This window comes from Syngnathus floridae, chromosome 17 (genome assembly GCF_059516105.1).
Source record: "Syngnathus floridae isolate MCC-2025c chromosome 17, RoL_Sflo_1.0, whole genome shotgun sequence".
Lineage (NCBI taxonomy): Eukaryota > Metazoa > Chordata > Actinopteri > Syngnathiformes > Syngnathidae > Syngnathus > Syngnathus floridae.
The window spans coordinates 8,621,369-8,649,158 of record NC_142429.1 but is presented as its reverse complement, the minus strand read 5'-3'; the positions used below and the strand labels follow the sequence as shown (position 1 = coordinate 8,649,158).

General features: G+C 44.4%; 3 protein-coding genes across 6 annotated transcripts; 2 read left to right on the top strand and 1 right to left on the bottom strand.

Moving 5' to 3' along the window:
• The first annotated feature begins 547 nt into the window (after positions 1-547).
• Positions 548-22,821, top strand: tnrc6a (trinucleotide repeat containing adaptor 6A). Of its 4 annotated transcripts, XM_088356869.1 has the most exons (27): positions 548-789; positions 2,016-2,065; positions 5,699-5,797; positions 7,731-8,000; positions 8,601-8,648; positions 9,144-11,153; positions 11,241-11,400; positions 11,487-11,953; positions 12,041-12,172; positions 12,254-12,415; positions 13,499-13,687; positions 13,769-13,932; positions 14,036-14,113; positions 14,339-14,497; positions 14,903-15,043; positions 15,276-15,392; positions 15,473-15,592; positions 15,673-15,771; positions 15,837-16,011; positions 16,091-16,231; positions 16,328-16,495; positions 16,569-16,709; positions 16,801-16,908; positions 16,983-17,213; positions 17,293-17,363; positions 17,441-17,580; positions 17,647-22,821. In XM_088356869.1, exons 5-27 carry the CDS (start codon positions 8,603-8,605, stop codon positions 17,993-17,995), a joined length of 5,568 nt encoding a protein of 1,855 aa, XP_088212995.1. In that variant the 5' UTR covers positions 548-789; positions 2,016-2,065; positions 5,699-5,797; positions 7,731-8,000; positions 8,601-8,602; the 3' UTR covers positions 17,996-22,821. The 4 variants fall into 4 exon arrangements, with proteins under 4 accessions (XP_088212995.1, XP_088212996.1, XP_088212998.1 ...); XM_088356870.1 differs by lacking the exon at positions 2,016-2,065; XM_088356872.1 differs by lacking the exon at positions 8,601-8,648.
• A 134-nt stretch (positions 22,822-22,955) lies between these two features.
• ndufab1b (NADH:ubiquinone oxidoreductase subunit AB1b) lies at positions 22,956-24,263 on the bottom strand. The gene is made up of 5 exons (XM_088356875.1): positions 24,050-24,263; positions 23,506-23,622; positions 23,343-23,430; positions 23,171-23,286; positions 22,956-23,098 (listed from the first exon to the last, which is right to left on the bottom strand). Exons 1-4 carry the CDS (start codon positions 24,218-24,220, stop codon positions 23,195-23,197), a joined length of 468 nt encoding a protein of 155 aa, XP_088213001.1. The 5' UTR covers positions 24,221-24,263; the 3' UTR covers positions 22,956-23,098; positions 23,171-23,194.
• Positions 24,264-25,024: 761 nt separating this feature from the next.
• Positions 25,025-27,751, top strand: dctn5 (dynactin 5). Its single transcript, XM_088356874.1, has 6 exons — positions 25,025-25,206; positions 25,349-25,417; positions 25,509-25,627; positions 25,886-25,997; positions 26,940-27,042; positions 27,129-27,751. The coding sequence occupies exons 1-6, from the start codon at positions 25,159-25,161 to the stop codon at positions 27,224-27,226; spliced, it is 549 nt and encodes a 182-aa protein (XP_088213000.1). The 5' UTR covers positions 25,025-25,158; the 3' UTR covers positions 27,227-27,751.
• Positions 27,752-27,790: the final 39 nt, after the last annotated feature.

Below are 27,790 nucleotides of genomic sequence, written 5' to 3'. Positions count from 1 at the left end.
TCTTTTTCTCTCTTTCTCTCTCTCTCTTTCTTCCATCCTACCTCGCTTGCTTCCTTGCTTGCTTCCTTGTTTCCTGGCTTCCTTCCTTCTGTCCTTCCTCGCTTCTTTTACAGGGGGTGAGAACATTTAAATTATATTTTAGAATATCAAATAAGATTTTTATTAGAATAAGAAAGAATAAGACATTTCTGACATGGCATGATGTAGCACCATCACTACTGCAAAACTAGTTTGCTATCAAGAGAAATTAAGCAAAACTTGTTTTGAATTATGTCATCAACGTTTTGTGAGTCCTGGAAAGTTTTGAAAAAAAAATACACAAATAATTCAACACACGCCGAGTTCAGCTGCCTCCTTCCATTCAACACCAACATTTTTAAATTCATGCGAGGTTTTACTTTTTTAATTTCTAGGCTCTTCTGGTAGTGTGTTTGTGTTCAGTCAGAGGAAGTGGAGAGCGTTTCCTGCTCACCCCCACAATTCATCCTCCCCCACTCACATACGCGTTCAGGCTACCAGGCCGCCGCCCCCATTAAATGCTCCCTCCCTCTGTCTCTCCAGGGTGTCCGCGCAGACGTGCACGCGCACAGCGGCGAAAGCAGTAGATCTGGAGCTAACTGCTAAATGCTAAAGGTTAGCCAACAGCAGCAGCAGTGAGTTAAGAAGAAAATGGCGATCGTGCAGGACGAATGCCTCCCCTCGTAGATGCTGCAAGCGCGTTCAAGGAATTCTTTTAGCCTTACAATCGGCTTTCCTTTTCCACTCTGGTGCACTTTATTCTTCAATGAGGTAAGGCATTTTCTCCATCATTTTCTTTTTCGTTTCTTCATTTTTTTGACGCCCCGCGATGCCGTGCTATTGTAACCTTACCGGGCGTCATCGACACTGGCGGAGATAAGTTCAGCCGTCGTCGCTGTTGTTTGAGTTGATCGAGCTGAGCTAACTCGCTCGTTAAAGCCGTTTTAAGCAGTTTGCAAATAAAAATGCTCATGCATTTCCTGACTTGTAATTATAGAACTGCTGGCCAGGTACCATTTGTATTGAGAGCTAGCATTATAGTTATTGGTTAAAGCGTTTTATTTAATTTCACTTATAATATGTAACCTAATGCATTTTTTAAAAAGACAATTTGCTGAGTAAAAAGTTGCGTTTTGCATCAACGTTTGTTGCGTTTAACACGACCCGCAAGTGAATTAGCAGCTTCGTCGTTGCTTGTAGCTACTGTTAGCATTAGCTGCTATGCTATTTTAACGACGCAGATTATTCGGCGGTCGTGCAAACACTCTCGCCTGCTTTCACGATAGCTTCCAAATGGTTTTCCGTGTGATCGATTAATGCTTTGTCCGTTTACTTTTCAATGCGGTGCAGCGTAGGTGTAATTTGGTGAGTGGATAGTTGTGCAGTTTCGATTTAGATCGGAGGCGATTATAACACCCTCTGTCGGTAAAGGGGCAACTATCAGCTGGTTCGGACCAGTAAACACATCGCCTTGCTTTTTTTGCGCTTCTATGCTTGAGACTTTATTAAGCAGGGCAGACGAGGTCAGGGGGTCACAATAAGGTTTTTGCGCAGGCTCTCGACGGGGCTTTTGTTAGTGTCGCTCGCGCTGGAAAAGTACCAGTGGAGTCGAGAGAGGAGCCATGTTGGTTAAAGCTGTGAGTGGGCCAACAGCTGAGGAGATAATGGCCGATCAGGACCTGAGCTGTAACTCTGACCTAAACGCTCTTTCTCGCTCTCTTTCTCCGTCTGCACACCAGACACGCACACACACAGCCGGCTGGACCTGAACATAGAAAACAGTTTGCTTAGATTTTTCTCCCTATTGTGCAGATCAACTTGTTTTCCAACATATTTTGCATTGTTCGCAGATTGTAATTGGTCATACTTGCTTAGAAGTGTACCAGTTTTTGTGGTTGTTTGCCTTACATCACTGTCAACAGTCATTGCAAGCCAATGCAAATGAAGAGATTTTGAGATTAATCCAATTAATTTGCATTTTGTTGTTGTTTTTTTAGATTCGGAATTGGAAGCTTTTGGCACCAAAGAAACTGAAGCATCTTAACAGGTGTGTGAGTCCATTTGAGCAAGGCTTTCTCAGAAGAACTGAGATTCGCTTGCTAAATCGTTTTCGATTTTGGCAGAATAAATTTTGAGTTTTCTGAATTTGGTCATGTGACATTTGCAAGCTGAGTTGTGATTGGACATTACTTGAGCCCCTAGCGTCTGTGATGTCATTTCCAAACGATAGCTAGTAGCAAAATGTCCGCCCCCGATATGGATGAAAATGGGTGCATTTTACTTTCTAACTGGTATTCCATAAACTATTAAATCACAATGCCATCTTTAGACTTTTTGTCTTTACTTTAAGCAAAAAACACTCCCTTTGTCTAATAACTTCAACTTAGTTCTGTGGTAGCAAAGCACTAATTTTATCTAAATGAACTCTTCCTCTTACATTGATGATGTTCCATGATAGAATCCCCCCAAATGAATTATATTTGGAAACAGGTTTGCTGAACAAATGGTCAGTACTAAACTGCAAACCATTTTTGCTTATCTAATCTCAAAGTTCCATTCTCATTTCAAGGTTTCCTCATAAAAGGAAGTGATGCGTGAGCCCGGCCGTCACGTTTGGCACCCAAATATATTTGTAGCGGTTTGTGTGTGGTTGCGGACGGTGGATGGGCAGCTGACGCTTATGCAAGCACATGCAGTTCCGTTTGAATTGAATTGGAGGGTCTGGTTTGGTCTCGGCCGCATTGTGCTGAGTAAGCTTTGCTGTTTTAAATCGCTCAATGAGAAGCCACGGTCCTAATGTTTTGTGTGTATGTGTGTGTGCATGTGCAGAGATGTTTGTGTTGAGCTTATTGTCTCTCGCCACTTTGTCCACATGTAGCCACACAAAGAAGCCTCGAAAAAAGGCAGCCAGTCCATCACCTGCATGTGCAATTTCCCGAACTGGATGTTTTTATTCCGACCAACAATTTGCTCTATCAGTTGTTCGTCTGTGCTAATTGTGAAAATGCAACAGTGTTAATGATGAATTTGAAATTATTCTTGTCACATGTTGTAAACGTTCACCATGAAGAGCATTTCTTGAAGTTCTTAAAACATTTTGGTTAGCATGGTAACTTAGGTACTTATATTTTCAGAAGGTCTGACTAGTTGCTAAGTTATTCGACTCGTTGCCAATATGCTTTTAGTCCTCAATGTGCACACAATTTAATATCGCTCAACTTTATATTTGGTTGGCGCTATGCTAGTTGATCATTGCCTCGTGCGTGCAGTAAAACCACACCTAACGGGGTTAAAAGACATCGCCGAGCAGAAAAAAAAATCTACCTCCGTCGTTCAATTTGAACTCGGGATGCATTTGTTTGTTTTTTTGGGTGGGGGTTACAGTTGAATGCTCAACAATACTTGACAATGTGCTTCGGCTCGGGGGAACTTTATGATAATGAGTGTCTTTGGTTATGTGTTTAGGAATGTGATTAGCTTTTGTGAGTCACGTTGGGAGTTCCTCTCGGAAAAAAGGAATTGTTACTGTCACATGTGTAAATACTCATCCCGGCAAGAAAATGTAGATTTCAATGAGCCTGAGCCAAGTCGGCAGGTAATAATCGGATATAGTATTTGATTAATTGTTGCAAAAGTTCTGTTTCGCTAACTACAATTGCAAAATTAGCATGACCTAAAGTGACCCCCACTGGGAGATTGGTTGGAAAGCCACTTAATCATCCATACAAAGCCTCCTCTGTCGGATTGTTTGTATGGAAAAGATAACTTTGGTTCGTCACTTTTAATTGAGTGATGGCTTTACTGCCCGGGCCGAGGGTGGGGGGTTTCAGTGTTAAGCCTCTATCAGAACATGCTAATGCGAATCAATGCAAATGATGTAGCGAGCCGCATGCAAATTAGCCACGCGACCATCCCCGGGCTTTTGTTCTTCCAACCGGGTGAAATCCTTGAGCGTGTTTCCGAGCAGCCTTTCATGTCTGTGGGTCTTGTTTGGGTGCACATCTTGCATTTTGGTGCGAGGGATTAACACTTCCTCCAGGCTACAAATAGAATCAATACACGATTCCAGTTTCATTCTCGACTTCACCGAATGACTCAAATGTTTCTTGCAAAAACATACGCCCACTGTGTGTGTGTGTGTGTTTTTTTTTTATGACGAGTCTTGCAGCAAGCAGATGTCTGATTTGTATTGCGTCATAAATCCCAAATGGTTTATAGTTGCGTGTGCTATAATTGATAGCTTGTGGCAACAGGCGTCGTCGGCGACAATCTTGTAAAAGTGTAGTTGTGGTGTAATTTAATATAAATGTTTTGAAAGAATCTACATATGCGGTTTTGACCTTTTCCAACAATGTTATTGTTTGAGTTTTCTGCAGCGCCTCATCCCCTTTTTTTTCTTTTTCTCCCTCACAATGGAGAGCAAAGTATGTGCTGAATAGTGGCGTAAATTGTCCAGATATTTTCATGCATTTCAAACAGAACAAAGGGCATCTTTCGTGAAAAGATGTTTTTGGAATGCCAATCCTGTTCATCAGTCTGGTGACGCGGCTCCTGGCCGTGTTGTAAATGGATGCATTGTGTGAGACGCAACTGTAGATTTGCTTTTGTCTTTTTTTTTTTTTTGTAAGCACAAAGCCTGCAGAATGTAGGTCGATATGATACTTTTTGATTTTTTTTTTCCCCCCCTGAAGCAAGTATAAATAATAAATAACCTTGTCATTTTGAGGTGCGGGTTATTAACTAGCTTTCGCTCGCGACTGTCGATAATGTTTTGTTTCTTGACCGTCTGGCTCGCGAATGAGATCAGTTAAAACCGAAAGCGCATTTCCAGTAGATGTTATTTTGACCTTGTGCTTCTCGCCTACTTAATCTTTACTCCGCCTTGATTTTTGTTTTGTTTTGCCACTCTCGGTGCCTGCTTCCCCACGTCAGCTGGAGTTGTCGGGGGGGGGATGGGTGATTGTCCGCCCATTCATAAACAGATGCTGTCTGTATTGGTGTGTGTTCTCTCCAGGAGGCTCCCACCATGCTCTGCTGTTGTTCTTGAACCCAGAACCATCTGCTGAAGCACTTGGTGGTTAAGACGGAGCGAGGCTACCAGGGGCAGGGGGGGAGGTGTGGGAACCAAATGGTTGCCGCATTTACATTTAACGAAAGAGATGCGATGGAAAGATGTGAAAATTTTGAGTTTTGTGTCATGTGGGTAAATTAATTAGTCGAAAAATGGTTTTGTTGGCGTGCCGGTGTCTCCCGTCTTAATACGGAACCGGACATATTTACCATATATTTACCATTTGGTGCCATAATGAATTTATGAACAATGATATTGTTGGAGCTGAGCATTTTTATTTTTTGCACGTCTGTTTATGTCACTAAATAAGGCCCTAGTTGTAATCCCATTAATGGCTTAAACAGAAGCCTGCATCTTTCTGCTGCAGGCTAAATGCTGCACCTGCAGATAACACAAGCAATATCTTGCAACCTAATATCCAGTTGGGAAAATGTACGCAGTTAGCTCGAAGGCAAAAAAAAAAAAAAACTTTATTCAAAGACAGTTTGGACAAAATGAGCGTTTAAGCATTTTTTTTGCACGAGTATTTCTGAATGTGGAAAAATAGCCTTTTTTTATTAACTGCTTATCTTGGGTGATGTGTTTAAATGTGTTTAATGTTCTCCACAGGGAACCCACCCACAGAAGGGACACGTTGTGGATGGAAGAAAGCGAGAAACGCAGTGTGTGACTAAGACGGAGGATAAGACTAACAGGAGTGGACACAAGGTAAAGACCAATTAACTGTTGACTGGGCTACTTTCAGAAAACAAAAAAAAAACACGGACTCCCCTGCAGGAGACCGAAGCAAGAGCTCACGGTCGTGCATTTCGCTCATGGCCGTGTTTGTGTCACAAGTTCCAAACCCCTCCCATCCTCCGAAATGTTATCTGCCCCGAACCACGCACACACAGACGTCGCTCGATGGTCTGGAGTCGCTCGACTTGTGAAAGTCAGATTGTGGGTTCAGGAAAGAGCCAGCTGTTCCATAAGCTCCTTAAACACTCTGAAGAACATTGTGGCAACATTGGCCCGTGCGGTCATCTAGCCAAGACAAGCCTGGAGGATTTGCGTGTTAGGAAGTGTTTTCCCTAACAGCTTTGACACACTATTCTGGGAAACTTTTTCTCTTGAGTGAGGGTATTCACGGCCTTTTAATACCCACCTGCAATAGTCTTGAGGTTTTTTGGGTTTTTTTCCCTTTCTTTTATTTTTTCTATTATTATTATAAATATATTTTTTATTATTAATATATATTTTATTTGTATTATTATTTTTTAAAATCCTTACTAGTTTCTATATCATCCGCCATGTTCGGGACCTTAAATAGTTCTCTTCTTTTCACTTCAGGTGACGGAACTTGGTTTTTTTATGTAGTCAAATAAGTTCCTCTTGGCTTCTTCCGATCCCGGAATGACAGTAATTGTACATGTGGTGTCATTGTAAAAACAAAAGTCAATTGTGGACTGGATCTGAAGTCCCCATGAAAAGTGCACGGAGTACAAGTTGTGCAGAATTCACACGGCACTCTTGAGCTTGGCTGGCTGACCCCTTTTGCTTTTTCATACATGTTCCAAGCTGCAGCTGCATTCCACTCGCATCATCCTCAAAGATGTCACTCCTCTTTCTACATTCCGATTCCCCCCCCTTTCCCTCCCCCCCCTGTTCTTACTTTGCTCTTTTAATTGTTCCTATTCTTTTGTGAACATGTTTTCTCCAGTCTCCCTCCTCCCAACCGTCTGTAAGATGATCGCACCCGTCGCGGCGCTGCCAACCTTTTGGGGCCCATGTGACGGCTGTGCGAGAAGGGAAACTGCAGAAAATAGTGCAACACAAACATTTTAAGAATGTAGCTTGTATGATGAGAGGCTAGTTTGTAGCATATTTAAATTGTATTAATTTACGAGTACTCGCAGTCGATGTTTTTGTAGCCATTTCGACTTTGACGTTTATGAGTCAAGCCTGAGAAATGTAAACAACTCGGTTCCGTGGAATCAGACAGTTGTTTTGTGTTACTGGCACAGTCGGTGGAGGCTGTTTTTTTCTATTTTCTTCATTCCGACAGCCGTTGCAGAAGTAATTCTGTTGTGTGTGTCTTCGTATTGATCTTAAAATATGCCGGAGCAAGTCGTGGAAGGCGAAATGCTGGCTGTATGCCGAGGGCTTCAGATAGTGAGTTGAGAGTAACTAAAGATGGAGCAGACGTCGGTGTGCCTTGTCAGCATGCCCAGTCTTACTGTTTTTAAACATTTTTGCAAAGAAAACCAAAATAGATAGCTCGCTATTACTTTTCATAACAAAACTCCCAAAACTCAAAAGCTTCATCACCTCCAAGCGCTTCTCCATTGTCCACACATGGACTGGTTTGTTTGCTTATATGTATTGAGCAGTGAAGTAAGTGTTAAGCTTTTTGAACTTCGTTTATAAATAGACTCGTGTACTGCTGCAGTAGGCAGGAAGAGCGGAAACACCTTCCAACCTCTTTGGAAGGTCTGTAGAGTTGTACACACACTTGGAACTGTCAAATACACTTGTCCACTTGGACTGAAGGCTACCTGGGTCCATATTCTCCTTTTTGCCGGCTTTGTATCTCAAATCTGCAGAAATGAATGGTTCAACACTATTGACTATAATTATACTGTTTTTTTTTTTTCCCCCTCAGGAATCCAAACGGCACCCCCTTTCTCCAATACCCGCACACCAACGCACATTCAGTGTTCATCAAGGCCTCAGCGATGCCAAGGGGGCCCGATCAAGCAGCCGCCCACTCTGAACAAGCCGGCCTCTTCGCTCCAGACCCTTGAGGCTGTACCTGCTCAAGAAGTCCCCCTCTCCCTCGTCACCCTGGGAACCCGAGAAAATACGTTCTCCTGTCAACCCGGGGAGGCCCTCAAGCCCATATACGAGCTGCAGCAGCGGGCTGCCCTCGCAGGTAAGGAGCAGACACTTGCAAACATTTTGGTTCTGAACCATTTCGTTTGCCAACCGAGTTTCAATATTGAGTCGAATAATCCAAATCTGAAAATATTGACATGCCAGGCTCCATGAATTTCATGAATGTCATTTGTCTCATCAGTCAGACGAGTGAAACTTTTTTTTTTGTTTTGCTTTCGAACATCTAAACCGCACCCCAAGGCCTGAATCATTACAAACCGGATTTTTTTTTTTCTCCTTTGTCTACCTGCTTAATGTTGTTTACACAGATTTTGAGCAGATGCTCAAAGACAAAACACGCACACAGACGGAAAAACTTCATTCGACTAAGTCAATTATTCCAACTTGTGGCAAAATGTAGCCAATCTTGTCATTATTTTTGGTTTGAATCAACAAGTAATATTTTTGGTTTTGCATTTAGCTGAGTCTGCCCATTAATGCTCTTTCGTTCTTCTCCCTTAAAGCCCTTCTCACTTTTGTTTACTTATTCTGTTCAGTCACTCTTCTTTTCCATGCTCCGGCTTCCTTTTTTTTTGTGTCCTCAGGTAAAGATCTCACTGACAGCTTTCCTCTCTCACCTTTCTCTCTCTCTTTCCAGGCATGGCTCCCATTCGGGATTCCGTCAGCCATTCCCCTAATCAAACAGGTGACTACACGTTCCCTTTCTTCTTTTCAATTCCTCTTTTGTTCCTTTTTAGTGTTGTGCCGCTTAGCTAGCTAGTCACCTCTTGTATTTCTCTCGTGCCATATTTAGAGTTGAATGAGGAGAAAACATTATGGATGTAATATACATATTGTGTCACCTGTTGTTCTTGACCATTTAACCCAATTTGCTCTCCCAACACCTTTTTCCATTTCCTCTCTGTTGTTATTGCTTCCATGGTGCTTGATGAATTAATTGGAGCTGGCGCATGCTTTTTGTTCTTGCTTTGAAAATGGCAACAGATGAGTCAATGTTAACACCCGGTACTTTTTTCAAAACATTAGCGAGGAAAAGAAACTTATTGTTAGTGAATAGAAGGCTGTCTACAACCACACCCACCGAACTGTTGCATGCCAAAGGTTGAACCAATAATGAGATCATTGTTACGCTGTCAAAGTACATAACACGGCTTCTGTTGGGTTTTTTTTTTCCTTCAAGGCCTGGAACACCCTGGCTTGGACTCGCAGTATGAGCCCTCTCCCTGGTCTTCTGGCTCTCCCTGCAGCGGTGACAGCAACAGCAGTTGGGGAAAGGTCCTAGTGGACGGAAGCACAGATAAAGCCAACAACCCCACCTCGACTAGTTCTTCTGTCTGGCCCCCGTCATCGTCTTCTTTCTCTTGTTCCTCCTCCTCGTCCTCTTCCGGCTGCGGGTCAGGATCCGACCCCGAGTTGGCGTCAGAATGCATGGATGCGGACTCGAGCCCGTCGACCGGCTCCGAGAATAACTTTGCGGCGCTCGCCGCGACGACCGGGATGATGTCAGCAAACGCGTCTTCCGCCGAGTCTCCGTCGACGTTCGCGCCTTCCTCCGACATGATGGTCGGCGTTTCGATGAACGGAGACAGCAACGGCAATAGTTGTCAGGTTAACGGCGGAGGCGTCGGAACAATCTGTGGTGCAAAAAATGGAAATAGCAACATTACTGGACACCCTCACTTCTCCGTGGCCGGGTCCAGCGGTCTTGGCAGCAATAACTTGGGTAACCATAACAAGCTTGTTAACAGTGTTTGGGGCACTCAGTCAGGCAACCCCATGATGGCTTCCAGCGAAAGCAGCAGCATCATCGGAGGCTTGACTCCCCCAAATGCCAACCATGGTGCCTGGCCACAAAATCCAACCCTGGGCCCCCAACGTCCTCTCCAGCCTCAGGGGATGAATTCCAAATTGGGTATCGCTCCCCAGCAAGGCCCCTTGATGGGATGGGGTGGCATGGCAGCTCCCGACAAAAGCAGTATGATGGAAGACATGGAGGTGAATAATGGTACATCAAGCAGCAATGTGTTAGGAGGCAGCAGCAGTGGAAATGGTGGCCCGCCGCCCGCCAACTTTAACACTGAACCCAACGGACCAAATAACACTATGACGATGAATACTACTACTACTTCTACTATTACTACTACTAACACGACAATGACCTCCGCTCCACCAAACTCTATCGCCTCGCCTCAACTGAGCGGCGAATGCTCCTGGGGCTCCATCGGAGGAGCAGGGCATGGTGGTCTGCTGCCCAACGGAAACACTTCATCCGCCCCCCAGCGCCCCCACGGAGAGATGGCGGGTCCCGGAACCTTTGGTACGCCTTGGGATGCATCTACCTACTCTGGAGAGAAGGGTCCCCCCAATTCAGACACTGTGAACCCACAAGCCCCTGCCTTAATGCAGGCTGGCAATTCCCAAATGTCCACTACTGCTGCTGTTAAGAGTAATAATAACAACCACCATGGCACCGGGGGTTCACGCTGGGATCAAGGGCCTGCCAGTAACCCAAATCCGAGTCAGAGCAACAACCCCTGGGGTCTCAGTACAAATCAAACCCCGGCCTCTGCAGGACAAATCCCAGGGACTGTGAACCAAACGTCAATGAGCTCTTCTTTAGGGGTACCTCGCCCTTGGGGAAGCAGCGCATCATCTTCCTCCTCCTCGTCCTCCTCGTCCACGTCGAACAAGCTGTCGAATGGAGAGTGGGGAACAACCCACGGGAACAACCATTTGGAGGCTGAAAGTCAAAAAGGAGGTGCTGCTAACAATGGCTGGAAGAGCCTGGAGGACGATGCCATAGGCATGGGTGGCGGAGGGCCTGGTAGCGCAAGCCTGGCTGGGGTATCAGGGGGCTGGGGCCGCTCTGGAGGAAGCGAGGGAAGCGGCGAGAGCTCCGGAGGCCAGTCCGGCTCGGACCGAGAGAACGTCCTGTCGAAAGGAGGGAATCGAAGAAAAGTCAACAATCCGGCAACAATCGTCGCCTTACCGAGTCGAATCGATGTGGACCCGAGGGTCCTATCGAATACCGGGTGGGGACAAACGCCCATACAACAGAATACTGCTTGGGATGTGAGTTCCATCAACAGGCAGCCACTGGCTCTCAGAGGAGATGAAAGAAAACAACGCTCCGGCTGGGGAACAGCAACACCCTCACAGTCCACTCCGAGCCAGACCTCTGGGGGTACAGGTATGTGGAGAACAACATCACATTTAAGGGGACATTTTTGACGACTTAAGGCAGCATCAAAAATGTTTTCTCAATTCATATTGACAGGTTGGGGTGATGGTCCAGGTTCTGCGAGCACAGATACTGGAAGCTCTGGTTGGGGCGAGCCACAATCAAACTCCGGGTGGGATAACCGAGGCCCGGGAAGTGGCTGGGATAATGGATCCGGTTACAAAGGGGGCAACAACAACAACAGTAAAGATGACAGGTGAGTGTTCTTGACCAACTGCTGAAAGTGATTGCCCGATTTGACATATTGTGCACGTATGTCAAATTTTCATTCGCCCCTTCCAGATCCAATACATGGACAAATGCCCCCAAACAGCAGCAAGGCTGGAGTTCCAGCAGTGGCAATGAGGATGAAGGCTGGGGTCAAGCTGGAGATAGTGCCAGAGCAGTGTCTAACAACCACTGGGGAGACCCCCACAAAAGTGCCGGGTCAGTAGGCTGGGATAGCGACAGCGACCGATCAGGTTCCGGATGCTGGAGCGAGCCGGGGAGAACCAACACCAACAGCAGCAACACCTGGGGAGGAAGCGGAGGGTCAAATACTCCAGACCAGAGTACTCCCACCCCTGGCTCCAACTGGGGCGACTCCAAACCCAGTCATCAAAATAAAAGCCAAGGGTGGGGAGAGCCAGTGAAGAACAACCAGGTTTCCCAGAACTGGGGCGACTCCAATTCTAAGCCCTCGTATACTTCCAACGAGTGGGGAAAAGGTCCAGACTCCAATATGTCAAGGGCCAACAACAAGCCGACGGGTAAGTCAATATCTTAACGCCAGTTAGTTAATGTACACTTTTAAACATCTCAAGGACTTTTGACCGAGGGATTGATTCTGTCATCAGGCTGGTTGGGAGGTCCCATGCCCACAATGGGTCAAAAGAACGATGCCGCAACTGGGTGGGAGGAGCCGTCTCCAGAATCCGTTCGTCGACGGATGGAGATTGATGATGGAACCTCAGCTTGGGGAGACCCTGGTAAGGGCACCTAAACGAAATCTGAACCGTGCCGATTGATTTTCACTTTACCGTGATTTGAATCTCCCTTTTCTACAATAGTGAAATACCACGGCGGCGCTGTCAACATGTGGAATCGAACGAGCCAATCAGACCAGGACAATGTCGGGCCATCTTCTCAACACCAATCTCACGCATCGCATAGCTCGACACATCCTTCGCAGTCCATGCAGTCTCATGGGCAAGACAAAGGTGGCAATTCAGGTGAGTTCACTAAAATCTGAATTTTGATGTTGGTGACAGTTTTGGGGTTCATTTTCATAACATAACTCCATCATTCCTAAAAGGGGGGGGGGGGGGGGGGGTTAACTCTTGTATAATTTTGCTTGAATACAAGTATAGACAATTCAGAAATGGAGAAGAAAAATATCTGTGAAATGAAGCTAATATGGGCATGTTAGCACAAGCCGAGTCTGTACGCCTGTAATGACAAGAAACTACGTTGCTATTTTTATAACGGCATTGTATTTTCTTTTACTTTCACAATTTGTTTGGGTACTTTTTCGGTGAGCAGCAAACATACAGCCATTGTGTTTGAGGCAATGTTTTTGGCAGACGCGGTTGAGTCATCCCTCAAGAATGCTAAGAGCATCGTCAAATCCCCCCCCCCACACCGCAGCTTCCCCCCCTCTTATTAGCCTCCCTTCCGCCTTTTCTCTCTCTCGCTTGCCAATTGCGCTCTCAATAGAAAGGCAGACTTTTGTGAGGGTTTCGAGACACGCAGTTGACAAGGTTGGCTTATGTGGAAACGGGAACAGTCTGTGTGAAAGAGCCGGCCGGGGGAAAGGGAGGGGAGGGGCGCTTGGGGTTATACCGGGACTCTGACGAGTGAGCTAACTTGAGTGGATAATGAGGAAGTTCGGGGACCACCTAGGCAGCTTCTTCATCTTAATAGATTTGAGGGCGATACATTTGTTAATGGGGAGGAGGGGACATCCAGACACAAGCTGCCAACATTTTGAAATCTTTTAACGTGACAGGTCAATGCGTACTTGCCTCGGTACATGTGGGACACCGGAGCCTCAGGCCACCCTGTGATCTGGCCTATTTTTACTCGGAAGGTATCCTTGGCATCTCAGGAGATGCAACCAGGGCTTGTCGCTCAACTGTAACACAAACCCTCGTAAATGAAGAGGGTGGGAGTTGGCTGCAGGAATATTCTCATGCTTGTTTTTTGGGGGGCTGCTATGTTCTGAATGTTGTATGATGACCACGGTGTGGTCAGAGCTCTGATATTAGCCTCCAGTACTTGAAACGACATCCTAAATGGTGTTTTTTCCTTTTTAGGTTGGGGTGAGGCATATCCCCAGCAGAAAGAGTCCTCAACATGGGGTGAACCCAGCTCGACTCCGCCCGTGACAGTGGACAATGGGACATCTGCCTGGGGGAAGCCAGTGGACACTCGCTCGAGTTGGAATGAACCCAGTCGGGATAATAGAGAACCTACATCTGGTTGGGGAGGTCGTCATAAGTCTGGTGAGTGACTTACCTCCATTTAAAAAAAAAAAATAAAAGATGAATGTTCATGATTCCTTTTGTTTGTGTGACCCTTTCCAGGTCTTGGTTCCAAACCGATGGACACATGGCGTGGGGATGACTCTATGGGTAACAGTTGGGACCAGGAAGAGGAGGTAGAGATTGGCATGTGGACAAACAACCAACAGGATAACCGATCACATGACCAAAACACCTGGAACTACAAGCATAAGGGATCCTTCAAGGTTTGTTTATCTACCTCCGAGACACTGGCACTAATTAGAACGTGCCATTTGTTGTGACTCATTTCAATGGGTGTAATAAATTGAACTGTTGTTGTTTTTATAGATGAATAAACCTGTAAACAAACCAGACGAGCCGTGGATGAAACCGTTCATGAACCAGTTCAACAACATGAGCTTTTCAGTAAGTGTTTGACCACGGGCGTTGCCAGTGAGGTTCTTTGGCATGTCGTGGATCACGTACAAACCAAAAACACTTAGCTAATGATGGACAAACATTTGCAGTCGTTAAAACGCTACCTCATCCCCAAAGCTATTATCAAGATGGCATCGTATGTCTTTTCTTTGAGCGCCCATCTTAATTCTTGAATCACCCAAATTAATTGTATTTGCCATTCTCCTTCTCCAGCGAGACTCTCCTGATGACTCCATGAAAACTGGAGCAGGTATGGTGCAAGACAAGCGCATGGACTCGATGGATTTTGGGGGAGTCATGGGGAAGAATGCTGGGTCCCAACACCAGCTCTCCAAAGACTCGCCCATGGATCGTAGTTCTTACTATGACAAGGTGAACCCTCACTCCTAAAAAAAAAAAAAAAAAGGAAATTAACTTCCCGCGACGCTAACTTTCCAAAATAAATATGGTAGTGCTTGCACTAACTTGCTGCGCCCCACAGTGGCAACTTTGATGCACTGCACTTCACTCGTGTTAAGAGAATTGTACTTTCAATAGATGACTGATCACAATATTACTAAGTAATCATTAATTGCTTGCCAGTTTTTTTTTTTTCTTGGCTTTGCTGCTCTTGCACACTTTCCTACAAGATATAACGCTTTGCTGTATTGGTACCACCTCACGCTTCCTTTCACTCTTTCCCTCAAATTAACCACATTTTTTCTGTTCGTGTGCGGCTGGCACTATGCTCCCCCCCATGCTTGCGATCCAATCCGCCACCCGACCTTGCTTCCGCAGCTGTCCGCTCCCCTCTCCGCTTCAGCCGAGCGCTGCTCCAGTCAAAGCATGAGCTTTTCCCCTCCCGCTTCCACTCAGCCTATCCTATGTCACGACTCCGGGCCATCTCCCGCCCACTCTAACCCTGGCGTCTCTCGGCAGGTGAGTACGCGAGCAAAACAAAGATCTGCTTTCCCATCAAGGTCTCGCTTTGCATCCCCCCCCGTTTGCCGAGTCTCTTAAATGCATTTACGGCTTGAGTGACCGTTGAGGTTTATTCCATGCAAAGTCGAGATGGATGGATGTTTTCTACCTGTGCTCATGATAGTTTTAATGCAATATCATTGTCGACTGTCAAAATAATGTGCTTTTGTTTTCTCGTGGCTTTACCTAGAATGTAAACCCAATGCTGGGTGGCAACAGCTTAGCACAGGGCCGCGGTGGGATGCAGTCTCAACTCCCTCATCCCAATTTCCGGAATCAAGTGCCTCCTCCCATCATGCCCTCTCAGGTAGCGTAAGGTCACCTTCGACTGAAGGTTGAGCAAAATGACCTTCATAAAAACATTTGTCTTTGTTTTTTTTCCCTCAGGTCCCTCCACCCCTGTTAAAATACCCAGGTGGTACTGGAGCCCTGAACCCTCTGTTAGGCCCTCAGCAGGTGGCTGTGCTTAACCAGCTCTCCCAACTCAACCAGCTGACCCAGCTGCAGGTAAAGTGCCAGAAATGGTCAAATCAACAACCAGCTAAATACAAACGGATCTACTTAACTTTTTTTTTTTTTTTTTGCAGCGTCTTATTCTTCTCCAGCAGCAGCAGCAACAACAACAACAGCAGCAACAGAAGGCCCAGAACCAGAGAGTGATGCCCGTGGGACGACCGTCTGAGCAGGTTTGTTTGTCTTCATTGTAAACGTTCTAGTCCGGGTCTCTTATTTTGTAACTGCCGTTTCTTAGACTCGCCCAATCGGTTCATCTCCATCAATGATCCAGCCTCCACGTCACCTGGACGCTTCTTTACTGAAGCAGTCCCCAGCCCTTAAACCATACTTGGATAGCTACTTGCCCCACAACAGCCCTGACATGGTGAAGGATACTTCCACAATTGGATCCTTCAGCAACTTCCCTTTAAGTATGTTCAGCAATAAAACGGCATGGCGTCAATGAATTGTTTTGTCAAATCTAAATGTTTCTTCTGTTCTTTCCATCAGGCTTGAACCCTAACCTGAATGTATCCCTGGACATGGGTGTTGGGACTAATCCTGGCGGAGCTTTAAGCTACAAAGAACCGCCCCAGTCCAGGCTGAAGAAACTGTGGGTTGCCGACCCTCTGGAGCAGAACAGCAAATCTGGTACACATGACTTTATATTTATGGCAAACATCTCAGTGATTGATCATGTTAAAATTGTAATTTAACGTGTCTCCTGTTATCATGTTGGTCCCGCAGGTGCTATTTCGTCAGGGCTGCGTCTGGAGGACCCCTTTTATGACTTCCTGTCCCCCGGCCCATCTCCCCTGAGTCCTCCCGGCCAATCAATGGGCTCAGTGGGTGACGTCTGGCCGCCCCGTGCCAATTCCCCGCCACCCCATGGAAACACTGTCACCTGGCCCCCAGGTACGTCATTTATCCACAGTCAGACGACAGTGTTTTGCCCGGCAAGCGGCTAACAGCCCGCGTCTGTGCGCAGAGTTCCGACCCGGTGAACCTTGGAAAGGTTACCCCAACATTGATCCTGAAACTGACCCTTACGTGACCCCCGGTAGTGTCATTAATAACCTCTCCATCAACACCGTCCGTGACACAGACCACCTCAGGGACAGGAACAATGGTAAGTCGTGAATGCAAATTTTCAGTGAGTGGTACTAGAATCCGGTAAGGAGTGAGATTAACCCTAACCCCCCCGCTCTCCGTTTGACCAGGGCCATCCTCATCACTGAACACCACGATGCCTTCTAACAGTGCCTGGTCATCCATTCGTGCCTCCAGCCACAGCGGTTCCCTCACCAGTACAGCACAAAGCACTTCAGGTAAGCATTCAGAACTTAACAGGTCAGATTTTCCTTGAGGTCAAAGTTGTTTGTGCTCCCCCGTGTCCATGTAGCCAGACCCAGTGAGTCAAAATGGTCTCCCGGCATTGGTTCTGTATCAAACTCCTCTCTGGCCCATGAGCTGTGGAAGGTCCCCCTGCCTCCCAAGGCGCTGTCCGTGGCGGCCCCCTCCAGACCTCCACCTGGCCTCACCGGTCAGAAGCCCAACTCGGCCTCCTCCGGCTGGGATGGCTCGGCCCTGAGGCTGGGTGGGTGGGGGTCCACTGACTCCACATACGCACCTGGTGAGAAATATAGAAACACAAAGTGAACAAAACTTTTTTTTTCTTCTTCACATTTTAACCATCGATTGTTCGCCATCAGGCTCCAGTTGGGGTGACAGCAACAGCTCAGGGAGAACCCAATGGCTTGTTCTGAAAAACCTCACACCTCAGGTATACACACAAAATCAAACTTACGTACAACGTCCGGTCGGTCTGCACCGTTAACGTCTTCTCCAACGCTCCCACAGATTGACGGCTCTACGCTGAGGACTCTGTGCATGCAGCATGGCCCTCTGATCACATTCCACCTCAACCTGCCGCACGGTAACGCTGTGGTGTGCTACAGCTCCAAGGATGAGGCAGCCAAGGCTCAGAAGAGCCTGCACATGTAAGATATTTGCACCCGTCATTTCCTTCACAACAAAAACGCTCACCCCCTTGCTCTTGCGCCCAGGTGTGTTTTGGGGAACACGACTATTCTGGCCAAGTTCGCCAGCGAGGAGGAAATCAGCCGCTTCTTTGCACAAGGGCAGTCACTGGCCACGCCCTCCTCGGGCTGGCAGGCCATCGGCTCGTCTCAGAGCCGAATGGATCAGTCGCACGCTTTTCCCAGCCGCGCCGCCGAGCCCAGCCAATGGAACAGCGGCGATCTCCACGGCTCCTCCCTGTGGGGCGGGCCCAATTATTCCAGTAGCCTGTGGGGGAGCCCCAGCGGCACGGAGGCAGGAAGGATCGGCAGCCCTTCTCCAATCAGCTCCTTCCTCCCGGTGGATCACCTGGCCGGCGCCGGGGACTCCATGTGAGTGAGCGTCGGCAAGGGTTAGTGGCAAATTGTCAATAATCAGCAGAATGAAAAGCAAAAGAAGTGGCACTACTCACTTATGACAAGATGTTCAACAAAACGGGGTCCCCCCCCTGTGGAAAACAAGTTACGTTTCTCTCTCTCTGCACATATGTCCACTTTGTTTTAGCCCAAAAACATATCAGTCGGAATACTTGAATCCTGCAGGCCAATTCTATAATGTGAACGGATGGATATTTGCTTCCAGGTAGTGCTCTTTCACACCGAAAAAAAAAAAGCTTCAATTGAGCTCATTATTATAAATATATATATATTTGTTTCCTTCGTCGTGTTTTTTTTTTTTTTTTAAATTCCAATTATTATTTTCTTTTTTTGCTGACAATGTTGGAGTAAGAGCTTTTTAAACTTTGCACTGAATGTGTTTTTTTTTTTTTTTTTTTTTCCTCAGTATATATTTAATCTGCAATATAGAGGGAGCAGCCAGTTTTTTCCAGTGTAGCTGTTTACTCATTGAGGTCCTTACCGTGTATGCGTGGCTGTACAGTGTGTGTGTGCGCGTGTGTGTTTGCGCGCGCTCCTTTCTTGCCTTGGCACGCCTGTCGTGGAGTTTGAGATCAACAGATAAATTCAAGAAGAAGAAAAAACTAATTCGGGAGGATTATCTCGGGATAGTTAAGAGAGAAAAAAAAAAGTATTGCACCAATGTTTTGTTTGAAAACTAAAGAACGTTGAGCTCTGCAGTGCAAAGGACTGTAGCCGCAGCTGGGACTAGCAAGCCCCAGCTACCCTAATGTAGGGGCCGGGGCCTATCTAGCAAGCCCTCCCTAGCGCCCCCACAAGGGCAAGGGTGGGAACAGCACTTTCAGAATAGGCTTTCAATATTTTGGAGGTGCCACACTGCAACCTCTTGTTTACAAGACTTAGGAGGCGGAACGTGTGTTCATCCTTCATTTTAAAGAGAAGATGGAGTAAAAAAAAAAAAAAAAGTTTAAAAAAAAATATAAAACTGTGAAAAAAAAGAAAAACATTTCTAAAAGAAGAAAAAAATCACAAAAATAATGTTAGCGAGGATGAAGAAGATGCTTTGTAACTCTGGGAATTCGGATCAGTGTTTTTGGCCATGGTGTTGGTTATTTGAATTATTCCTCTGTCTGCTAAATAACCAGCAATGGTTCTCAGGAAATCAAGCCAGTTTTCCCCCCCTTATAGTTGATTTAAAGAGAAGAAAAAAAAAAAAAACGACTACTCCTCCTCCTTGTAGGAAAGGAAAATCCAACTTCTAGCACTGAAAACTATGTATGATATGGTCTGTAAGTTTCTTTTTTCTCTGCCAAATAACTGCTTTAAGCTGGAGAAGCTCAACACACTGCTTTCAATATGCTGTCTTTTGAGGGTTGGGGGGGTCCAAGTGTGTGCGTGTGCGAGAGATCATGTTTGTGTGTGCGTGTGTGTGTGTGTGTGTGTCTCCTCCACTCCACCCGAGTTCAAATCAGTGAGGGGAGTGCAAATGTTGTATAAACCAAGAGAAAGGCGAAACTGTATCTATGCATACTGTAGCTTCTCACGGCCTACTGAGAGGTGTTTTTTTTTTTTTTTTTCTTTTTCATGTCCGACAAGTTTTAAATGTTTCATTCAGTACGACATTTTAAACGACATATTTAGCTCTCATTGCCAGTGTTTTGTTTTTTGGGGGGGAAAGAAAAAAAAAAGGAAAGAAGCAACACGTTTGTTTTGTTTTTATAAACAGTGAAGCAAAAGTCGTCCACATTTCATTGCCTTGATCCCAATTGTGTCCGCACATGCAACAACAAGTCAAGTGGCTTCTACCTGTTTACAAATGGAATATGATTGTATTGTTGGGGAGGGGAGGGCATCTTAAACCTGATCAATAATGTGTGAATGTGCGTCCATGTTCATAGATGTCCCATCTCGGTCGTCGTGTAGCTCCCATGATGCTCAACTTCTTTTTTTGTGTGGAGGGGGAGGGGCTTTAAAAAAAAAAAAAAAAAAAAAAAGCTTCCGAGTGCACATGAGCGTTAGCGAAGCCATGGACCTTAAACTCTTCAGTGCGCGTGGTTTTTATTTGACAAGTACGACACGTTGGCTTTCGTTTTTAAGTCGAGCAGTGATTAACAATGAGTATTAGCCACAAGTGTGTGTGTGCGTGTGTGTTTGCGTGCGCGCTAGTATTGAACTGCTCTACCAAATAATTCAATCAAAATCTTAGTTTACTTAATTCCACATCTCTTTGCTTAAACTGTGTTTTTGTGGGTCTTATTAGACGCGATTTATCAAGAGGAACATCTGAATTTTTTTTTTTTTGTGATTAACTTAACTGACATGTTGAAAAGAGGAGCCTTGGATTTTGCACTTGGTGGGTTTGGGTTTTACCCAAAAGCTGTTCGTAAAGCTGGTGTTGATGGCGTTCTATTTTGTTGCAAAAATGGATGAATGTGTGTGTGTGTGTGTGTTATAGTTTAGTGACAGGGTAAATTGTGTAAATGGAGAAGATGGTGTTGTCTTCTTTGGAGAAGCAGCAAGTTGTCTCATTGCTTACCTTCCTATCCAACCACTTGTTGCTGTCCAGTAGAAACATTTTTACCCCCCTCCAAAAAGTTATTAATGGCCTACAGATGCCGCAAGGTGGCGGCAAAGCACTATTTTATCCAAAGGCAACCCAGTTCAAGTTATTTACTTGAAGTTAAAAAAAAGTGACTCAAAAAACAAATATGTCGGGATGTTTGCTTTTCATTGGACAGTGATGATGTTTAATTTCATATTGGTGTACTGTAGTGAACAGCTAGTTGTCATGGCAACAGGCAGTCACAGGGACAGCAGGAAAAACAAGGAAGCCTGGCCAGTAGGTTGTCACTTGTCGTCTTCTGGAACGAACAGCTTGCCCGATTCTGGATTTGCTCGAGCTCCCACTTGCTTTTCTTCTCACTGATCCAGCATCAGGTTGTCTTCAACCTCGACGAACATCATCTTCGATGATCTTTCAGTTTCAGCAGGGTGTTCTCTCTCCAGCTTTGCGAGCTTCCGCCAGGTTCTTCTCAATTCCTCTTTTTCGGCCTTCTTGCATAGACAGCTTTCTTAATAGCGTTGGAAGGAGGATGGAGGGTTAGCTTTTGTGTCACGGCTTGCTAAAAAAAAACTTAATGTCCGTAAACTACTGATAAAGACCACATTGTTACCACAGATATTCTTTGCCAAGGAAATATGTGCCTCCTACAGAATGGCGATAAAGTTTTGGAAAGCTTTGAGGGGGTAACGCTAGCTAGCCGACCTTTCTGCAGCATGACTGCATTTTCTTTCCCCCCGTTAAATGTCGAAGTGGAATCCTCACGTGACTGCTTGACAAGAGTTCCATAAGATGATGCCAAATGGAGGTGGTAGCGGGAATGAAAGGGACAAGGGGGGGGGGTGTTTTATGAATGTGTGTGCGTGTGTGTTTAAGAAGCAGGACAATGCGGAATGCTTGAAGCCAAGTGTTTTGCAATGATTTAAGGAAAACCTTTTGAGCGAGAACCACCTTGAGCGCACTGTACAATCTCCAGGGCTGCCTAGCAGCTTCCCAAGATGGAGGGGAGGGGGGGGCGGGAGGGAAGCTGGCAGGTGATACTTTACTACTTTTTATTATTTAAGAAGAATAATGTGACTATGTTCTCCTCTTGACTGAACTCTTCTGTGCGCAAACACCCAGTGGCAATTATTGTCGATCAAAAATGCTTGACACACAAAAACGATGCCCCGCCACCCAAAAAAAAAAATAAACTGTGATTATCTGCTGTCTTTTTATTTTTTTGTCGGAGTATAAATATGCGCAAAAAAAAAAACAAAAGCTTTAGTCTAACCAGCACAAAGAGGGTGGGTGTCGCTCAGTGAGACTATGCAGTGGAGTGTTGAACCCAGGCTTCCATGTCCAACTTGGGTTTTTGTTGTGTTCTTGAAAATACCTTAAAAAAAAAAAAAAAAAGTTGACGGGATTCCCAATAATATTCCTCAAACATGTTGTGCCATTGAATCCTACTGCTACTACTAATAATGAACTAATAATGGAGAGGAAAAAAAAAAGGTTTACCTAGCAACCGCCGGGCCAGTTGTAGCAGGAAGTGGGTGCGTGGTCAGGTCCATTCGTTTCTTTTCCCAGCTCGGCGATAGACTGGCGAAAGTGCAAATTTTACACAACTTTTTTATAGAGATTCTATCAATCCAGTGTCTAGTTGGATCACCTCTTATTATGCACATTGCTTTGGGAGACTGTTGAATCAATAATATCTCTCTCTATATATATGAGAATATGTACTGACAGTGTCTCTAATCATCGAGGGGGGGGTGTCTTCCTCTCCTAGAAACGACAGGAAGTAACTTTATTTTCAAACGTCTTCCTCGGGTCATCACAGGATTTTATCTTAACACTTTTGGGGGAACTGCACTTTTTGAAGGACAATCTTTATTTCGGTATATTGATACATTAATTTAAAAACAAAAAAAAAAGTGAACGAAGTCGCCTAATATGACAAGGTATTAAAACCAACTCCAGTGTGCTCTAATATGAATGTCTCCTCTGATGCTGTCTGTTTGGTTTCATTTAATATTTTTACTTTTTTTTTTTTTTGCTTGGTTTAAGTATTTTTTCCCTTATTTTTTTTCTGAATTTTTAGTGCTCTTAAGAGAATGTGTACTAAGGTGTAGACTTGTAGGTAGTAGGTCTTCTGTTGGCTGTACTCGTATACTGATTACTGTTTGTAACCTCTGGCCCCTTCAGCCAGCATACAAAGCTGTATAACTTGGGTACAACCCTCAATAAAAGACTAACAATCACCATCATGTCTCCTCTTTCTTTATGCTTCACTGAAAGAGATGATCAATATACAAACTCCAATTATACTGTCCTTTAAAAAAAAAAAAGCTTTACGCCGAGATGATTTCTTTATTAACTCAAAAGAATTACAAATGTGTGGAATGGGGGGAAACAAAGACATTTTATTTCAGCTTAAATACAAACGCAAGACTGCAGCAGGAGCAGATCCCAATAACACCACGAATACAGGACGTGGACACATTTGGTGATGTCTTGCTGTGAAGCTTCAACGATGTGACACTGCGTTAAAAAAAAAAAAAAAGTCAAACTCTGAGGAATAATACGGTACTGAATGTCCCATGAAAGACTTGCCTCTAGTGGATTTTTATTTCTATTCTATTCATACACATCCTTCTTGTTTGCGATGTATTGTACGATCTCCGAAGGAGTCATCAACTTCTCTGCTTCTGCGTCGGGAATCTCAAAGCCTGCAGAGGAGAGGAATTAATCAATAGCTACAGGAAGGAATGGACAAAACACTCACCAAACTCATCCTCCATGGCCATAATGATCTCCACTTGGTCCAGGCTGTCCAGACCCAAGTCTTTCATAAAGTGGGAGGTCGTCTCCAGCTGAGGGGCGTTCAAGGACACAGCGTTTACAAACTATGTTGTGGATTGTTTTTAAGTGTATGAACATTACTTGACCTTCTCGGGGTTAATCTTGTCGTAGAGCTTGAGGACATAGATGACGCGGTCTTTGATGGACTCAAGAGTGAGGGGAGGCAGGTCGCCGTATTGCCTGCATAAAACGCCTGAGGAGATCTGGAAGCAGGGAGGCAGCTCCATCAATGCAATGTTATTGAACAATATTTTTCTTCAATGTTTTGATCTCCGATTCGGCCATTTGATATCATTCCAGAGATCCGGTGAAATACTCGACTGACTAAAATTGTTGTGGTTAAAACAAAATGAGGAGTAACATCCATTCCACCTTACAAACATGAAGCTCCAACTTAGTTAGCAAGCTAGCAAAACTGACGTTTCAAGAGATGTGGGGCCATACGTAAGGCATAAATATAGCCGATTTTGAGATTTTGGTCACGGCATGATATTTTAATTGCCCACCCCGTTAATCGGTTATCCAGCATGAGCTTTCGCTTGCTATGTAACCGCAACTGTTTTGAAAGGCGTCGGTAGGTCATGGCGGCACACGCTAGGCCACAGCAGCTCAATGATAGGGGACACTCACGGGGTTCTGGGAGAGCCACCGCGTCCTCCGACTGGCTGCAGCGAAAGAGAGTGGTCGGAGAGCAGCTGCCGCAGGGATCGGAGCGGCTCTCATTGCCAGGTTAGCGGACAGAAGCCGCAGCGATGGTCGGGCGAGAGAGCGGACACATTTTTGCAGGGCACGGGACGCCATGACGGGAAGAAGTCGTGTTGGCTCGTGAGTGAACGATGGGTTCAAAAGACCGAATCTTTTCAGTGAACGAATCACTATATATATATATATATATATACTGTAAACTCCTGCCGTTTACAAGCTTCTACCCAACAAAAGCATTTCTCTCGGTTCTTTCATGGCTTTGGGAAAGATATGAAGAAAACTCTCCTCATATGATCCCGGTCAGCATATCGCGAGTCAGACACCAAAGCAGCAGTGATTTGTTGCAACCGTTCATGTTATTTCTGACCCCCCCAAAAAATAGCGAGTTGGTCCTTTGCGCTGCAGCTGTTCACTCCCTGTGTTCATCGGAGAACGAATCTTTTGAGTGAACTGATTCTAAGGATTCAGTTCACCTAAACGAACTGGAATGCACATCACTAGGAAGAAGTCGGCAGGTACCCAGCATGCACCGCGAGGAAGAAGACGTCGTGCCAAGGGCTCGCTAGTACGCATGTGCAATTTAGATTATTTGATGTTATCTTTTTTAAAAACCAGGCAAAACTATATTTGTTTGGTTTTCTTTAATGTTTTTTGTAGATATTAAAATTAAAATATACTTATTCGAAAAGAACAACATACGTTAACAGCTCTTTTAAAATCCCAGGCAAAACTAATCAAATTCTAACTACACAATTGATTAAGTTGACAAACTACATTCATTATTCATTCAAATTACAATTATTATGCGTCGATAACAACCCTGTCAAACTAAAAAATTAGAAACACATTCTAACGGAATATTTCGTTGTTGTGTACGGTCAAATCAATCGATAAGACTTCACTCAACTTATACTGTCTGATCATCAATCCAATTCAGCTGTCAGTAGATAAAGCGGACCTTAACCAAACAAATGCTTCACATTTGCTTTCCCCCTATTATTTCTTAAATAAAATACCTCCGCGGTTTTTCAACCATGGAGTTGTCTGAAATATTGTACAACAAAGCGGAGTACATTGAGACGGTAAGTTATTCTTTTACGACGCTGTTAGCTCGTGTGCTATGTAGCTAACTAGCTGGATGGGGCGTTGGACCATAATGGCATCAATTGTGTTAACCTAAGCGATATCTCTCGATATTAATATCGTATTAATTGTGAATTTCAGGCGTCTGGCAACAAGGTGAGCAGGCAGTCGGTGCTCTGTGGAAGTCAAAACATCGTACTTAATGGCAAAGTAAGTTGAAGTATACAGTGATAAGATGAATTGTGTATTTTTTATATGAATTACGTTGTAGTTTTAATTTTTGATTAACTGTCTCCTCCAGACCATCGTTATGAATGACTGCATCATCAGGGGGGACCTGGCTAATGTCAGGGTGGGCAGACATTGTGTGGTTAAAAGCAGGAGTGTCATTCGTCCACCGTTCAAGAAGTTCAGCAAAGGGTAAATATTTTTGTTCTTATGTATTATTTGGTGAACAATGTTGTGTTGTAATACAATGTACACACAGAAACTACTACTGGAACAATTAGACGCTTTCGTCACATGAATAGAGTTCATTTGCTTTTACTTTATTTCATTTTTTGGGAATAGAACTAGATTTAGAATATAATTTACACAATTTCTTTGTTTTTCTGTACAAAAGTGGGTGACTAGGTAATATTGGAAAAATGTGTTTTAAATTCGATTCCTCCCTGGCAGTGTGGCCTTCTTCCCACTGCACATCGGCGACCACGTGTTCATCGAGGAAGACTGCGTGGTGAACGCAGCCCAGATCGGATCCTACGTCCACATCGGCAAGAACTGCGTTATTGTGAGTTTGCTCTGACACACAACAGCGGCTCACCCGCTCCAGTCGGTCACATGCAAGTCATGATGAAAGCTGAGTTTATGCTTTTTTTGGTTGCTGTGGAATCACTGAACAACACACAGTTATTGGAATTTATGAATATATTCATGTTTTGGGGGGGAAAAGTGAAAAATCCATGAAAAGATGTGAAATGTTGTCAAATGTCACTCGGTATTTCGACCCCAAATGATCTCAATGTTCATTTTGACTTCCCACTCTTGAATTTTTTTTTTCTTTCAATTGAATTGAACGGAATGAAACGACAGTGTTTACAGTTTTAAGCGAAGCAATTTGGGACTTCATAATTTAGCACTCCGTCCAGACAAAGTGACATCACATTTGCGCAATGTCACATTTCGGACCACTTGAAAATTTTCAATGGAGGACGCAGAGAAATTTTTTTCAAGCTGGAAATCCTTATCCTGGAAAGTCATTATTTGGCGTTCATGTCAGCTAAAGAAAATATGAAGGTATGTTGTTGATACACTACTGAAATAAGCCATATTCAGAAATATTCAATGGAAGTTTATTATTTATTAATTTTGCTGTTCTCATGCTCCTTTCTTACTGTTATTTATTGTCTCATTTTCTTACCTGACATTTGAACAGGGATGTGTAGACTTTTGATATCCACGGTATATACATAGTGTGTATGAGCAATTTTTTTATGAATAGTGATAAATAGCTCACATAATTAGATTTTTTTTTTAAAAAATTAAATACTTTTGTAAATGTACATGTGTTGAAGAATCTCCTCCATGACAGATTTTAGTCTCGGAGTAAAGATGCGTCGTTTTAATTATTAGTTATCTATCAGCCATAGTAATCTTGAGGCACAGAGCACAAAAAGAAATGAATGAATGAATGAATTATACATTTGATTATATACTTTTGTCATCTTTTTAGGGTCGCCGTTGTGTGCTGAAAGACTGCTGCAAGATCTTAGACAACACTGTCCTTCCTCCGGAGACAGTGGTGCCTCCTTTTACTGTCTTTTCAGGATGCCCAGGTCTCATACACACACATGCATCTTCCTAATTTGTATTCTGGTCTTTGTAAATATTTTATGTGTTAAACCTATTTTAAACCTTTCAGGTTTGTTTTCCGGGGAGCTTCCAGAATGCACACAGGAACTGATGATTGACGTCACTAAGAGCTACTACCAGAAGTTTCTTCCACTCAGCCAGATATAAAGGTCGCAAGGTATTTTTTAGTTACAACCGTCTTTTATTTGTACAAGGTCCAGCTCGCTGTCTGCATGCACAGGGATGCCTTTGAATCCCTAAAAGCAGAGCTTCTGTGCTGAAGAGCGTGCCTTGAAAAATCACAAAAAGTCCCTTTGTTTATATCATAAGGTAATTTGATGTCATATTATGTATCAGAGAGAAAGAAGGAAGGAGAATGCATCTTTTGAAGGAACTTATGACTTTCAGCCTGTCAGTGAGGAAGTCAGATAAGACTAACTTAGACCAAAACGCTGTTGGAAGAAACACTAGAACTGAACAATGGGATTCCTCATTACAGTGTACATTTGTGTGATGTCATTGAGCAAGAGACAGCATCTCATCCACTCCTAGAAATGCCTCGTGTAATCTTGATAAATTAAATATTGAAAGAATTTGCTGCATTTGTCAGTCATTCCTAACATATCTAATTGTAAGATGAGATAAGCTCAAGCGCCACTGAGAATAAACACCATGGAAAATGGATGAATTTCATGATACTTTGTGGTTGGTTTTGTGTCAAGTACTACACAA

Excerpts from the sequence above, each read along its gene's own strand:
- tnrc6a (XM_088356870.1), top strand. The coding sequence starts at position 8,603 with ATGGCTCCCATTCGGGATTCCGTCAGCCATTCCCCTAATCAAACAG. Across the intron at positions 11,401-11,486 it reads AACAACAGTAAAGATGACAG|ATCCAATACATGGACAAATG; the intron begins GTGAGTGTTCTT and ends CGCCCCTTCCAG. Across the intron at positions 15,393-15,472 it reads CTCCCATCATGCCCTCTCAG|GTCCCTCCACCCCTGTTAAA; the intron begins GTAGCGTAAGGT and ends TTTTTCCCTCAG.
- dctn5 (XM_088356874.1), top strand. The coding sequence starts at position 25,159 with ATGGAGTTGTCTGAAATATTGTACAACAAAGCGGAGTACATTGAGACG. Across the intron at positions 25,418-25,508 it reads ACATCGTACTTAATGGCAAA|ACCATCGTTATGAATGACTG; the intron begins GTAAGTTGAAGT and ends TGTCTCCTCCAG. Across the intron at positions 25,628-25,885 it reads TTCAAGAAGTTCAGCAAAGG|TGTGGCCTTCTTCCCACTGC; the intron begins GTAAATATTTTT and ends CCTCCCTGGCAG.
- ndufab1b (XM_088356875.1), bottom strand. The coding sequence starts at position 24,220 with ATGGCGTCCCGTGCCCTGCAAAAATGTGTCCGCTCTCTCGCCCGACCA. Across the intron at positions 23,623-24,049 it reads GGTGGCTCTCCCAGAACCCC|ATCTCCTCAGGCGTTTTATG; the intron begins GTGAGTGTCCCC and ends CCCTGCTTCCAG. Across the intron at positions 23,431-23,505 it reads ACAAGATTAACCCCGAGAAG|CTGGAGACGACCTCCCACTT; the intron begins GTCAAGTAATGT and ends AACGCCCCTCAG.